Raw genomic sequence first — 15,414 nt, 5'->3', positions numbered from 1 at the left:
GGCCTTGCCAAGCTGGAAGACAGCTTGATTGGTCTTCATGCATGGACTGCTACTGCTAGAGCAGTGTTTCCCAACCTTTTTTGGGCAAAGGCACACTTGTTTCATGAAAAAAATCTCGAGGCACACCACCATTACAGCCCCGTGACGTCAGCGCGCAGCGTCACGCCGGGAGGGACGCACAAAAGTGTAAGTTTCAATTTTTTCCCCTCCCCCTTGCCTTCCTTCTGTGCCAACCGCCAAAAAGCCAAGACTTTAGGGCAGCAGGTCGACACGGAAGAAGCTCCTACCTAAGGACAGGTGCGACGGCCGTGTCCTCTTCTGCCACACTTGGCAGCCCTGCCTTACGGTCGTGACTCCCACCCTGATTTCTCCCCGCAGGTCGAGCGGCACAGGCAGCCCAATGTGTCCAGCCCAGACACAAGCCCCGCTTCCCCACTCTAGATCCTGAATGCGACCAAGTGCTCTGGACTCCCGAGCAGGGTGGGAAAGAGGACTCGCATCTGGTAGCCTCCGGGCTCCTCGCCTGCTCGAGGGATGGCATTGCAGGCAAGCTGCCGGCCGTCGCCATCGCCGCCCCCTCATGCGAGTGGACCTGCCCGGAGTGGTGGGCCGGGGGAGGCTCGCTCTCTGTGGGGATGTGGCCCACACGCGCGGCCCCGCTTCCTCCTGCCCAGGGCTGAGCTCCTTACCCGTGACCTCGGTCTCGCGCATGCGGATCCCACTTATTCCGAAGCTCGCGCCACTAGCTGGCGCTCTCACACCGTGCCAGGGCGAGGCGGTGCGGCCCACTGACGTCATCGCGGCTCGCCGCCGCCCTCGACTTCCCTGTTCCCTCCCCTCCCTCGGGTTGCCGTGGTTACCGAGGACTGCAAGCTGCTCGGGCGAGCGTGGGGCATTAAGTGGGAGAAGGAAAATTAAAATTAAAACTCGCCTGAAGGCCGCCTCTCCGGATATCTTTCGAATTTTTTAATTTTTCCCGCGGCACACCAGGCAACGTCTCGCGGCACACTAGTGTGCCGCGGAACACCGGTTGGGAAACACTGTGCTAGAGAACAGGGTCTGGCTGGCTGGCTGGCTGAAGTTGCAACCCAAAACAAAAGAGAATGTGCAGTTTTCCTGAGGGTGATGACATAACCTTTATAAATTCCTCTTCCAAGTCTGTTTATCTGTTTATTTATTGAGAGTCATTCTGGACTCACAGCTGTCCATGGAGGCGCAGGTCAATTCTGTGTCCAGGGCAGCTGTTTATCAGCTCCATCTGGTACGCAGGCTGAGACCCTACCTGCCTGCGGACTGTCTTGCCAGTGGTGCATGCTCTAGTTATCTCCCGCTTGGACTATACTGCAATGCGCTCTATGTGGGGCTACCTTTGAAGGTGACCCAGAAACTACAACTAATCCAGAATGGGGCAGCTAGACTGGTGACTGGGAGCGGCCGCCGAGACCATATAACACCTGTCTTGAAAGACCTACACTGGCTCTCAGTACGTTTCCAAACACAATTCAAAGTGTTGGTGCTGACCTTTAAAGCCCTAAACGGCCTTGGTCCAGTATACCTGAAGGAGCGTCTCCACCTCCATCATTCTGCCCGGACACTGAGGACCAGCGTTGAGGGCCTTCTGGCGGTTCCCTCGCTGCGAGAAGCCAAGTTACCGGGGACCAGGCAGAGGGCCTTCTCGGTAGTGGCACCCGCCCTGTGGAACGCCCTCCCACCAGATGTCAAAGAGAAAAATAACTACCAAACTTTTAGAAGACATCCCTGTTTAGGGAAGCTTTTAATGTTTAATAGGTTATTGTATTTTAGTGTTTTGTTGGAAGCTGCCCAGAGTGGCTGGGGAAACCCAGCCAGATGGGTGAGGTATAAATAAAAAATTATTATTGTTATTATTAATATTAATATCATCATCATCATCTATGCAGGTTGAAGTTATTTTTCCCCCTCCCCATTTCACAGCCAGAAACAGTAAATATGTGTACAGTACTACAGTTACACAATTCCAGTTGCAGAATCTAGCATTTCTGGACGCAGAATTCGGAAGGAATTTATTGACGGTGAAGCGACCGAAGCGCCGTATTGATTCTACGCAGCCAGTGCAAAGTTAGACACGACTTGATCGACTGCGAAGGGGAAGCAAATGAGCCTGACTCCCCCACGTGGGGCTGTAAATTCAGCTAGAATGCTAGATAGTCCATCCCCGTTGACGGGTTCTTCTTTTTCCCCCCTAGGAATCCCAGCAGAGCGCGCCTCCCACCCCCGACCCAAATTGTGGGCGGGGCTAGGAACTTGGAAAGGCGTGATTGGCTCGGCGGAGGCTTTAAATGATTTGGAGGGCTGCAAGCTGCGCCTGGGAGGTGGAGCTTCAGCGGAGCCTGTTGCTTGCGCGGGGCTGGCGAGCAGCGCGGCGAGGAGAGACGCAGAAAGCTGGAGGGAAATTGCCCTCATCGGTTGCTTCCCCCGTACGCCGCCGGTGCAGCAGCGCTTCCCGATTTTTAAAAAATAATTTTATTTTTTGTTAAAAATAATCCCTCTTAATCCGAACGCGCAGCGACCGTCCCCTCTGAAGTTCCCCGATGCCAACTTTCCCGCAGCTCGCTGCTCTTCTGCAGCAGCGCCAGCCCGGGACGGGCAGCTGAAGACCTGCAGCCGGCGGCTTTCGACCTCGGAGCCCCGCCGAGATGACCCCGAGCGGAGCGTGGCTCGTGTGCATCCTTGGCAGCCTGGTGGTCTCGCCCAGCGCGCTGCTGCAACTTCAGCAGGGCATGTGAGTGGAGCGGACGGGTCTTTTTTTTTCCTTAGAAGGGGGAGCTGGTTGCTCAGAGTCGTTTTGCATCTTGTTCTGTGCGGGGAGGGAAACGGAGCGGGGGCGGGTCGCTTTGATCCCCGCACAAAGGGTGGAATGTCTTGGAATTCCCGTTTTGCTCCCCCCCTCTCTAAAGCTGCTATCCTAACCCCATTCACCTGGGCGTATGCTCATCTTAATTCAGCTGCGCTTAGTCCTGAGTTTAGGCATGGCTAGGATTGCAGCCTCTTTATTTAATCACGGAATTGTAGAGTTGCAAGGGACCGCAAGGGTCATCTAGTCCAACCCCCTGCATTGCCGGAATCTCAACATAGGACCCCCCCCCCCCAATCCAATTCAAAAGCACACCAGTCCCTGCTTAGCCTTGCAAATGTATTAGCAGTTTTATTGGGAGAGCATCTGTTGTGCATGCAAAAGTTCCTAGGTTCAATCCCCAGTGTCTCCTGGTGGGGCTGCCTGAAACCAGTGAGAGCTGCTGTTCACCTGTGTAGACAACATTGAGCTAGATGGAGGTCTGTCTCAGTGCAAGGCAGGAGATTCCTGTGTTCCTGTGAATGAGGAAGGTTAATAAAAGGGTGCTGTTGCTAAAGTGAAACCGTCCCTATAGGAATCTGCTTCCTGCCAAGTTTGTCCATCCGTTCTATTCCTGATATTGTCACGTCTGATGGGCAATGGCTGTCCAACATCGCAGGCAGAGTTCTTGGGCAGAGCCACCCCATACATTCAAAGCCCATCCAGCTACACATTTAAAGCACATGCATTACAAACTGTAGTTTGTTAATGGTGCTGGGAATTGCAGTTCTTCCAGAGGAAGCTACAGTTCCCAGGATTCTTTGGGGGAAGTCATGTACTTCAAACGTGCATTTTATACGCTTTAAGTTTATGGTGTGGCAGATGTCAGGAATTGAACCAGGGTCTTCCTGAATGCAAGACAGGGAGGTAAGCATTGAGGGGAGGTGATTTTTCACGATTTAATAGACTAACCATGTGCAAGTTTATCTGCGGCATTTTGCTTTAGTAAATTAAGGCATCCTTGCTCTTTGGGAGCAAGGGAAGTTTTACTCCCTTTAGTCAATAAGCATTTTTCAGACAAAGGACCAGATTCAAGGAAGTTGTTGTGCTAGCAGAAACTAGTGCAATGGGACTTGAGCCCCTTTCCTCCCCCTGCATGATTCCACTGCCTCCCCCTGCTCTCCAGATCTGCTTGGGAGAGTCAGTAGAAACCCTGGAATGCTGCAGGTTTGTGTAGAGGGGAGACAGCAGATTGTCCGGCAAGCAGGAATGCTTGCACTGATGGAGCAGTCGCCTTAGCGCAACACTGAATTCCTCCCAAAGTACTTAAGGCGGTATCTCACTCCAACTCTAAATGCCCTCACTTTGTGGACTCTTGTTGGCTTCTGTGGAATTCACAGCTGCTCTGTGCATTGACAAAATGTCTACATGCATTTTGTGTCTGTGCTGACAAGAGTATGGCCACTTATCCTTTGGTCGTGGCTGAGAAAAGCATACTGTATAAGCATTTCCGTGTGGAGGTGTGGTGGAAAACCCTGATGAGTTGTGGCTTCTAGCTCTTTGCATGTGTAACAGGAGATTCACATTGTGCACTCCTTCCATGTGATTTGTTTTTGGTGTTTGCTGTGAGCACGCACCAAAAACAAAGCGAATTCTTTTGTTAGACCTTTTGGAAGCAGCCATAGCTCAGTGGTAGAGCATCTGCTTTTCATGCAGAAGTCCCAGGTTCAGTCCTTGGAATCTCCAGGTAAAGCTGGAAATTCCTCCTACCTGAAACCTTGGAGAGCCACTGCTCAACTAAGCTACATGGACCAATACTCCCTCTTTCTAAAAGGCAGATTACTGCATTGGGTTTCTTGAGTGATGGTGTATGTAGGAAGGAAGCTAGGGGAGGAAGCTTCCATCAAACGTGTTTACAGTTGCAACATTGCATGCAATCTGCTTTTGCTTGTTTTTGCCTTCAAGTGAAATGTAGTGACTTTAATTTTATTCCAGACAGACCAAGAGTATTCTAAATGCTACATCCTTTGGGCAGGACATATACATGGCATGCCATCATGGCTTAGTTATCCAACAGTATGCCTTTATTGCTATCCTTATAGTCACAGAGTCTAAGGTTCTGTGCTGACACGGCTGTCCAGATCGCCAAACCACGGTTTAGGGTTGCAGGGGTTTGCATCCCTTCACTCCTCCACGTTTCTGCACGAATTTCTTCCTCCCCATAGCTTACTTTCATTGCAGGTTCCCAGTGACATTAATCATTGTTTTGAGGCAAACCCTCTTCAAATCATGGTCAGTGCCGATACCAACAAAACTGCTTGAAGAAAACCATAGGAAGGGAAGAGGTAACTCATCACCAGTGTGATCTTCTGGCTTTGGAGACAGGGCACATTTCATCTTCTGTAATAAAATGATCGAATTGCTCTTAATGATAATTTCAGTATGTGCTTCATATATGCAGTGGTGATTTGAATTGGCCGTTGTGACAAGAGGTTAGAATCAGGAGGGCTGTAATTATGCTGCATTAATTAACTGGAGTCAAAGAGTGTGGCATTGTGCCTGCTGTGTGAAGTGCCTTGCCTGTTCTTGTGTGTTACCTAATGCTTGAGTGACACTGTCTGGTCTATACTGCAGCCTACAATCGGGGTCAGCCCCATGGCAAAAAGTTTAATTGGATTTCTTTTCTTGACAGCTGCTTTGTGCAATAGCTGCAGACTTCAGGTCTCCGGAGGTTATTGAACAGAGAAACGATTAGGGAGATGTGTAACTTTGCGGTGAGGGCGGGGGGGGGGGGAGAAGGGAAGAGGGAGCAGGCTGCTGTCTGTACCTCTTGCAACCATCTTTAGGCAGAATTATTCTGGGGAGCAGAAAGGGCAGGTTCACAGTTTCAAACTGCTTTTGTTGATATTAGGAGTCATAGATTGTCACTGCATCTTTAGCACCCCATGATGGTGCTCCTATTTTGGGACTGGGTCATTTTTTAATTTCCTTTTCCCCCTGTGACCAATGTCTACAGCTTTCCATTGGGAAATGTATATTGGCTTTTTGTATTATTATTATTATTATTATTTACATGAGATAGCATAGTCCTCACCTGTGAACCTTGTCCACCTTTGAAAGTAAATTTGGGTACAGGTCTTCTATTAATAAGTCAGGACTCGTAATTAGGTCACAGACGAACCTAACATGGCTCTCACCAGGGCTATGTCCCATTTTTAATGTTTTTTTTCTGGTAACTTTCATTTTCTTAAGAGTAGGGAAAGGAGGGACAACAGCAGGAACACATGGAGTGCAAAGGGAGGGAAAATGTACAGTGGTACCTTGGTTCTCAAACGCCTTTGTACTCAAACAACTTGGAACGCAAACACTGCAAACCTGGAAGTAAGTGTTCTGGTTTGCGAACTTTTTTCAGAAGCCGAATGTGCTCCATTTTGAGTGCCATGCTTCCGTTCTGAGCACCACACTTCCATTTTGAGTGTTACGCTGAGGTCTGCTTTTGCTATTTATTTTGCGTTTTCGTTTTTGCGGATTTTTTGTTTTGTTTTTGTGACTGTGTGGAACCCAGTTCGGCTCCTGATTGATTTGATTGTGTGACTGCAGTACATTGTTTATTGCTTTCCTTTTATGGATCAGTGGTCTCGTTTGATAGTAAAATTCATGTTAAATTGCTGTTTTAGGGCTTGTTTTTAAAAGTCTGCAACGGATTAATTTATTTTGCATTACGTTCTATGGGGAAGTGTGCCTTGGTTTTGGAACGCTTTGGTTTTGGAACAGACTTCCGGAACGGATTAAGTTTGAGAACCAAGGGGGAGAGGAGAAAAGTGGGCATAGTAAACAATAAACAACTTAAAGTGGTTCCTGTGCATGGTGCTGGGGTCAAAGATGGGTCACAGAGGCGAAAAAGCCAGGGGAGATTGTTTTAGAGCAGGCTTCCTCAACCTCACCCCTCCAGATGTTTTTGTCCTACAACTCCCATGATCCCTAGCTAGCAGCACCAGTGGTCAGGGATTCTGGGAATTGTAGTCTCAAAACATCTGGAGGACCGAGGTTGAGGAAACCTGTTTTTGGGTATTTATGTGAGGCGCTTAACAAAGATTGATGACTCATGTGGTTACTGTTGCTACCAGTTTCGTATTCTGATTATTGAGTGATAATTGCTGTTAGCATGCACCTAGCACATTGGGTTGTTTTCTTCTGAGATAACTAAAATCTTTTTGGAGAGTCCCACTCCTGAGTGAGAACATATGAAATTAGTGTGGTAACATATCTTTTAGTTTTCACCTTTCTCATAATATTAAAGGCCGGGGCTATCACTTCCTAGTGTGAGGGCAGGGAAACCTCTGGCCTGGGGGCAAATGCAGCCCTCAAGCCTCTCTCTGTGTTGCCCATGGGACTCTCCACAGCCACAGCCCCTCAACGTGCCTGCTTTGTACCAGAATTGAGTGGTTTTGCCTGGCTGCAGTGGGTCCTTGAACTCAGATAGGGTCTCATTTTTTGCCTGGGGAAGGGCAGAGAGGTTGTATTTGGCCTGAGGAGACACCAGCCTTTTGTTTGAAGGTCAAAATCTCCATTTGTTGCTCTTCCCACTTTTGCCTCTGGACCCACCTACCACTGGAATGCGGCCCCTGGATGTTTGCCCAAAAGGGTGAGAGGCCCTCAGGCTGTAAAATGGTTTCCCACCCCTCTCCTAGTCATGTCCTCTGGGAGGCAAACCTGGATGCGATGTTTTTCTACGATAAAGATGCTGAGAGGTGACGGCTTTGTATTTTAACGATTTTAAAGATTTTATGACACAATCTGAGGTAAATAGTGGCAGTTGCTTCCCACGTTACTTGCTACATTAACCTTATTGCAACTGTCTAAAGAGGTGGTGTGCTTTGGAGCCAAGTGGCCTGGAATATTAAGAGGGTCACACATTTATCAGGGTTGCTATTATGAAGGGCTAGAGTGCTTTGTAGGGCTCAGTAAAAGGTAAAGGTTAAAGGGACCCCTGACCAGTAGGTCCAGTCTCAGACGACTCTGGGGTTGCAGCACTTATCTTGCTTTATTAGCCGAGGGAGCCGGCGTACAGCTTCTGGGTCATGTGGCCAGCATGACTAAGCCGCTTCTGGCGAACCAGAGCAGCGCACGGAAACTCTGTTTACCTTCCCTCCAGAGTGGTACCTATTTATCTGCTTGCACTTTCTGGCATGCTTTCGAACTGCTAGGTTGGCAGAACAGGGACCAAGCAACGGGAGCTCACCCTGTCATGGGGATTCGAACTGCCAACCTTCTGATCGGCAAGCCCTAGGTTCTGTGGTTTAGACCACAGCGCCACCCGCATCCTGTTGTTTATATGCACACAGCCAAAGTCTCAGTAAGAAGGTGCAAATGGGAGCTTCAGTTCACCAAGGCTGCAGGATAGCCACACCTGGCTTAAATGCTCCCCACTTCCCATTGCTACATTAAGTTTAGAAAAAGTGCATGTTTATTGCATTCACACAATTAATGTCAGGATTAATTTATTGCCATGCAAACAGTAATAGGCAACAGCCTAACTTCTAAGACACATGGAGGGTGCAACAATGTGTTAAAAAAATTATCTGTATACAGTTGTCCCGAACACCTTGCAAGTCAAACATTTTGGCTCCCCAACGTTGCAAACCCGGCAGTGAGTGTTCTGGTTTGCGAATGTTTTTTGGAACCCGAATGTCCGACGTGGCTTCTGATTGGCTGCAGAAGCTTCCTGCAGCCAATTGGAAAATGTGCCTTGGTTTCCGAACATTTTAGAAGTCGTATGGACTTCCGGAACGAATTCCATTTGACTTCCAAGGTACGACTATGTATATATATATAGAGAGAGCGCTCCAGTAGAAGAAAATATTTCTACCAAGGAAAAGGAGTATGTTCCCAGCAGAGATGCTATTGATCAGTTTTTTAAAAACTTTTGACTTTGAGCGAACACTTTCACATGGCGTTATCTACTCAGGAAACCCCTACATGCTACAGAATATCAGGGAATGTTTTAGGTACATATCTGAGAGACTGCCCGCCTTCCCGTACACAATAATATTCCAGGTATTAAGATCGGCAGAGGGAGCCCTCTTGTACTTCTACCGTTCTCGGAATGAGGGGTTGCCTCCTAGGCCTTGTTATCACTCCCATGAGATGACTGCAGCCTCCACTCATCAGCCAACTAGCTACCAGGCTAAATTTACGTTGCTAGTGTTGGTGTATGAAGCCTGATGCAGTTTGGGATGGGGTCACCTAAGAGATCATTTCACCCCCTTATATATCCCATTGATCACTACACTCTGCAGAAGAGGGGCTTGCACAGATGCCATCCCACTCGGGGGTCCATTCCATGTGATGTAGGCCATCTACCCTTTGCCTTGGCACCTGTTTAGGGAAGTTTTTAATGTTTGATTCTATTTTTAATTCAGTTGGGAGCTGCCCAGAGTGGCTGGGGAAACCCAGCCAGATGGGCGGGGTATAAATAATAAATTGTTGTTATTATTAGTATTATTTACCTTTCTCTTCCAACAAGCCTTTTAAGTGGAAATTTTTTAAAAATCCCAACGTTTGTCTACTTTGGTTTAGAAATAGTATTCATATAGGTTTCGTTGTGGATGTTTTTATTCTTGAATCGCTTCAGGCTGTTTCCTGGGAAGTGATTCATAATGAAACAAATAAATCTAGAACATACAGCTTGTACACTGAAAGGGAAGGCAGATGATGGTGGGCAAGGTGTTGCTAAAGGAGGCCTGCCCCAGTGTGGTGTAGTGGTTAAGAGTGGTAGATTTGTAATCTGGGGAACTAGGTTCTTGTCTCCGCTCCTCCACATGCAGCTGCTGGGTGACCTTGGGCCAGTCACACTTCTTTGAAGTCTCTCCGCCCCACTCACTTCACAGAGTGTTTGTTGTGGGGGAGGAAGGGAAAGGAGAATGTTAGCCGCTTTGAGACTCCTTCGGGTAGTGATAAAGCGGGATATCAAATCCAAACTCTTCTTCTTCTCATTGAAGAATCCCTGATGAACTTTGGAGGAACTCCAGGGTTTCCTGGAACACATTAGATAGATGATCCCGTCAACTGACGTCAGCGAGTACATTCATTTGAGTTAGTCCAAGGCTCTCACAAATGCTGCATGTAAGATACTGGTTTTCGTATTTTCAAATAAAAAGAGTGCATCAGCTCTGTTCAGTAGTCTAATCTTCTCTCTGCTTCCTATATAGGCTTTGCTTAAGTATGGTAACCTTAGAGTGATTTATTTATTTTTCTGGTAGACTTCACTGTTCTGAAATCTAATTGCATCCCCTGTTCATTGTTTATATGCACACAGCCAAATTTATCTTGCATTAATGCATAGAGCCATTGAAGGTAGGTGGTGGCATATATAACATTGAACTATGTGCTGGTCAAATACATTGATTGATCAGTGTTCAAGTGAAGATGCCCGGGCGCCAGGATGACGCCAACTTCTTCACCATTTTGAGGTGCATGATTGGGGATCCTTGGATCTCGACTGTTTTCACAGAATATAGAAGAATCCTATGGATTTTTGTCCATTATATTTTATCTGCACAATCAGAATGAATTTTCAGGAACCAAAAAGTTGTATAAAAATATGACTTTTGAGCCACCTGGCCCCAAAATGGCAACTAGATATTCCGCTTTCATAACAGTAACCCTGGTTTAAGGAGCCATTTGGCACCTAGATTATATCTCTGAATTTCGAACGCTATTGATGTAGTTTACATAGTATAGTTTCATGGCCAAATAATATTTTAAGTGGAATCAGATAGCTGTGAATACCTAAGAGCTGTCCTGAGTCAGACAAAAGCTTATGTAGTCCTGCATCGTGTTACCCGCAGTGACCAACCAAATGCCTATTGGCAGCCTGCAGGCAGGGCATGAGTCCTATAGTCCTTGGCTCCTTTGGCAGTATATAAATTCAATTTAATTAAAAAATTCAGTTCAACAGGAACCCTTTCCTGCTCTTCCTCCATGATTGGTACAGAGGTATGGTGCCTCCAATGCTGGAGGTACTAGATCGCTATTATGCTCACTCTACGTGGGGCTGCCCTAGAGACTGACTCAGAAACTCCAGCGAGTGCAGAATGCTGCGGCGAAACTCCTTACAGGGTCCTTGCTGCGGGATCACATTCATCCCGTGTTATACCAGCTGCACTGGCTCCTGGTGGAGTACAGGATCAGGTTCAAGGTGCTGGTTTTAACCTTTAAAACCCTATACAGCCTAGGACCTACGGGACCGCCTCTCCTGGTATGTCCCACGGAGGACCTTACGGTCTTCAAATAAAAACATCTTGGAGATCCCGGGCCACAGGGAGGTTAGGCTGGCCTCAACCAGAGCCTGGGCTTTTTCAGCTGTGGCCCCAATCTGGTGGAACACTGTCACAAGAGACTGGGGCCCTGCGACACTTGACATCTGTTCCACCAGGCCCTTCGGCCAAGGCACAGTCTGACCCCCTCCTTCGGTAATCCTCACAGAACTCTAGCCCAATGGTTGCCATTAATTTGGTTTTGAATTGATTTTAGAATGCATTTCAATTAATTGATTATATAAAATTTTATTATTATTATGCCTAGCAGCCATCTGTCTTATGTCAGGTCTGTTTCTAGGGCTTTGTTACCATATGTAAGGAAGTACAGCAATCAGTAAACCAGAAAGGGGAAATCTTTGGTCCTCCCAGACGGAGGACCAGCTGATGGCCAGCATTGATGAGAGTTGTAATTCAATAATCGTAGAATTAGGAGGGATCACAATGGTCATGTAGTCCAAGCCTCTGCAATGCAGGAATCTTTTCCCAACATGGGGCTCAAACCACAACCCTGAGATTAAGAGTCTCATGCTGTGCCGACTGAGCTATTGAGAGTCACAGGGTTTCCCCTGCAGTAAATCCACATCTGTCTTCTGCTTCTCCACATTTCTAAGCATCTATAGGCGAGTATGGTAACATTTGATTTGCCATATATTTGGAGACTGACAATTGCGGTTTTATAGAAGTGACAATTATGCAGCAAGCTTTTAAATGCATGCTTCTAAAACATTTTCACCAGCGAGTTCGAAATTAATCTCCTTGGTATGTATAGACAAACTTAAGCCTGCTACATCTTCATTTATTTCTTTTACTGGAGATTATAGCATGTGTTAATATATATACGTAGTCATTGTTAGGGGGTTTTGTGTTTTGTTTGCTCTTGCCAGAGATAAGTCTCCGCAATCAATTGCGAGAAAATTGTACAGATGAGAACAGATCGGCCTGAAAGAACAATTGAGATTCCAGAAGCTTTCTGATTCCTATGGACAGTTTGAGATTTAAGAAGCTAGTGAAAATGATGCTTCGATCGGGGAAGAGAACCTTTGGGCACAGACAGATATGCTTCCCCAGGATGCACCCCAGCCTAGGTTAACTCACTGTGTCCTTCTGCCAAGCACCAAGGATGATTTTACTGCACCTTTAGTGTTGGCCTGTTGTAAAATGATCATATGTACCCATCCAAGAAAGAGGAAAAGATAGATGACAACATGATGTATAGTACAGAGCATTTTAGCACATGCTGATGCACAGTGGTGGTCAACATCTAAAATTCGGTTGCATCTGACTTCGCTTCCACTTGCACAAGGAGCTTTCTGCAGTCTCCTCCCCTCTGTGGCCCCTGATATTGGCTTGGGGTGTTTGTGTCAGGAGAACCCCACAGAATAGCATGCAAGGGGAAGAGAGATGGGGTCATTTCATCCAGGAAGCTGAAATCCTTGTACAAATGGAAGAACGCAACACTGAATTCAGAGTGCCCTGAATTATTGCAAAACATCAGAAATCTAGCTTGTAGGAATTGCAGGTTACAGTGGTACCTCGGGTTACATACGCTTCAGGTTACATATGCTTTAGGTTACAGACTCTGCTAACCCAGAAATAGTACCTCGGGTTAAGAACTTTGCTTCAGGATGAGAACAAAAATCGTGGTCTGGTGGCGTGGCAGCAGCAGGAGGCCCCATTAGCTAAAGTGGTGCTTCAGGTTAAGGACAGTTTCAGGTTAAGAACGGACCTCCGGAACGAATTAAGTACTTAACCAGAGGTACCACTGTATTAACCTTGATTTGTGAAATTGTGCTCCCAAATTTCAGATCCATTTGCACATGTGCTTATGTCACATGATGGCTTGTCAGTTAATGACTTGAAGCAGAATGTGTGAATGTCATCCACTGAAATGGAGGTTACTTAACCTTGTTGGGGAAAGGTTGTAGATCAGGGGTAGAGCAGAGGCTTTGCATTCAGAAGGTCCCCGGTTCAATCCTCAGCTCCTCCATGTAAGCCAGGAGTGTGTCCTGTCTGAAATACTGGACAGCTGCTACCAGTCAGCATAGAGCTAAATGTACCAATGGCACACCAAAAGATGCCCCATGTTATAGGCTGGTTATCTGCCAGTATGATCCTCAAACAACGTACAGTAACAACCGAGGCATTGGGAAAGTGTTCTGCCAGTGACCTTTGGCTGTTTCACACATGGAAGTCGTCACAAATTGAGAACCAAAAGACAGCCATGCCTCGAAATCCACACTGATTTATTTATTTTGATGCAGTTCTCCAACCAACCAGTATCTACAAAAATGCATATATTAGGGACAAGTGTGCATAAGTATGATTATATTAGTGAGTACAACATACCAAACTGTATTGGGGAAATCTTTTGCAAAAATGTACATCAAAACTGTATACAAAAAAAAAATGTGTTTGTTAGGAGAAATTCACTCTAAAATGCTGGTGAATTTTTGTGAGGATTTTGCAGTGTTCCTGTTTGCAGCTTGCTGCAGAAATGTGGAGAACTGAATTTAAGCTTTAAAAATGAGGCAATAAGAGAACTGGAACTGACACGTCCTTCTAAACTCCTGGCGCTGTTGTTGTTTTATATTACATTTATATCCTGCCCTTCCTCTCAAAGGAGTCTAATAGTTAAACAATTGGGAGTCAGAAACCTTTTCTGATCTACTGCAAATCACCCTGAGATCTACCATTAGATCCTGCCCTACCATTTCCTCCCCTTCTCTGTCCTTAAGGGCTGGGAATCTCTATTCCCCTGCTTTTGGCAGGGATGTCATGTTAGAGCTGGGGGGAGAAGCAGAGGAACCAGTTAATTGTAAGAACTGAAGGAGAGAGGGGAAGAGAGAGAGCTATTAGCTGGCTGTAAAAAAATAAATATATATTTTGGGTTGCGGGGACTCTGTGAACTTTGTACAATAATGATGCGTTTTCTGCCAGCTTTGAAGAATGAGCTTACTTCCACTCACACAGTGCTTGCTTATTTTGTAATAGATATATTACAAAGACATCTTAAATATTCAGACCTGTGCTTCCTCATCCAAGAAAATAAAACCCTATAGCGTTGCCCCTGGAACGTCTCACTGCTTGCGGATGGTGGGGTTGCTGTAATGTGGCAAATCAAGTGTATCTTGACTTCACTGGGATCAATAGTGTTCAGACAGCAGACGCTTCAGTTGACCTGATACAAGCTGGGACACCTTCTGTTTAGTGGGGGCGTGAAAAGACTCTTCTGCTGAATTTAGACGCTTACTATAGTGTGTTTAGCACCTACTGAGCAGCTGCCCACTAAACAGTTTGATCATTTTTCAGTTAATGCAAATTCATAGCACAATCTAAACTTGTCATCCTATACTGGTTATATTTGAGCAGGCATGTCACCCGAGGGCATTCATCTTCCTGCTTTTTAAATCCACTCGATTCATGTTTCTGGATTCTGGTTGGGAGAAATGGCATATTGATGATTAGCCTCCAGTTTCCAGACTCCCTTCCTTTTTAGGGAACATGTTCCTGGATAGCTGGCCTCGTGTAGTGGTTAAAGGACTGAGTTTCTGGTTGACTGCTTCTTTGCCATCCTTATTAGGAGGACTTAGACGAGCCCCACCACATCAGCCCTGTCTTGTCCCCACCTGCCACCTGCCACTTGCAAATACAAGGATAGTCAAGTTTGTAATTCAGGTTAGGAAGGGCTATAGTGCTGCTGTATGGGAAGTGCAAATTTCCTAAAGCACTATATATAAGTGCCTAGTACTTAGCAAATAGACCCTTCTTCTGAGAAGCCCTTTCATGGCTGGCATTGCAGAGGATTGGGGTCATTGTTGCCTGCATTGGAGCCCAGAATACATCAAACCATACTCTGTGTTTGCACTTTGTAAGAAACCATTGGACAAAACTGTATCTTAGAAATGATTTCTCTCTCTCAATAACACAACACACTTCCTTCTGCACAGCAGCCAAATCAGGCTCATTTGCCAGGTGGGAAACAGTGGGATTATATAAACTCAGAAGCTTCTACGCTGATCAAAAACCCCTTACAGCTCCAGAAATAAATTTTAAGTTGGGAGATAAACCATATGGTTGGCTAGAGATACACCAGATTATGCATTTTCTAAACCAACCAAATATAAGGACTCAAGCATTATGCAGCTGAATTAGTTTTGAGCAACTACTCAACCAACCCACTGGGAAAGGGAAACATCCCCCAACTAGATAAAATCCTCACCACAATTGGATAAAATTAAGACTGAAACGGGGGAAAGGTTTTGGAGACTAGAGGAACAACTG

The 15,414-nt window shown here is 46.3% G+C and overlaps 1 protein-coding gene across 8 annotated transcripts in view; it reads left to right on the top strand.

The window, feature by feature from the left end:
* Positions 1-2,357: 2,357 nt before the first annotated feature.
* Positions 2,358-15,414, top strand: part of LOC309369677 (uncharacterized protein) — a 204,862-nt gene continuing 191,805 nt past the window's right edge. For all 8 annotated transcript variants that reach the window (XR_014168245.1, XM_081910708.1, XM_081910710.1 and 5 more), the window contains exon 1: positions 2,358-2,761. Coding sequence is in view for 7 of the 8 variants with exons in the window: in XM_081910708.1 (XP_081766834.1) it covers positions 2,676-2,761 (86 nt within the window). In the remaining variant the exon portion in view is untranslated. The remainder of the gene's footprint in view (positions 2,762-15,414) is intronic.

Source organism: Podarcis melisellensis (genome assembly GCF_964234715.1).
Source record: "Podarcis melisellensis genome assembly, chromosome: 5".
NCBI lineage: Eukaryota > Metazoa > Chordata > Lepidosauria > Squamata > Lacertidae > Podarcis > Podarcis melisellensis.
This window is presented reverse-complemented; position numbering and strand designations above follow the sequence as displayed.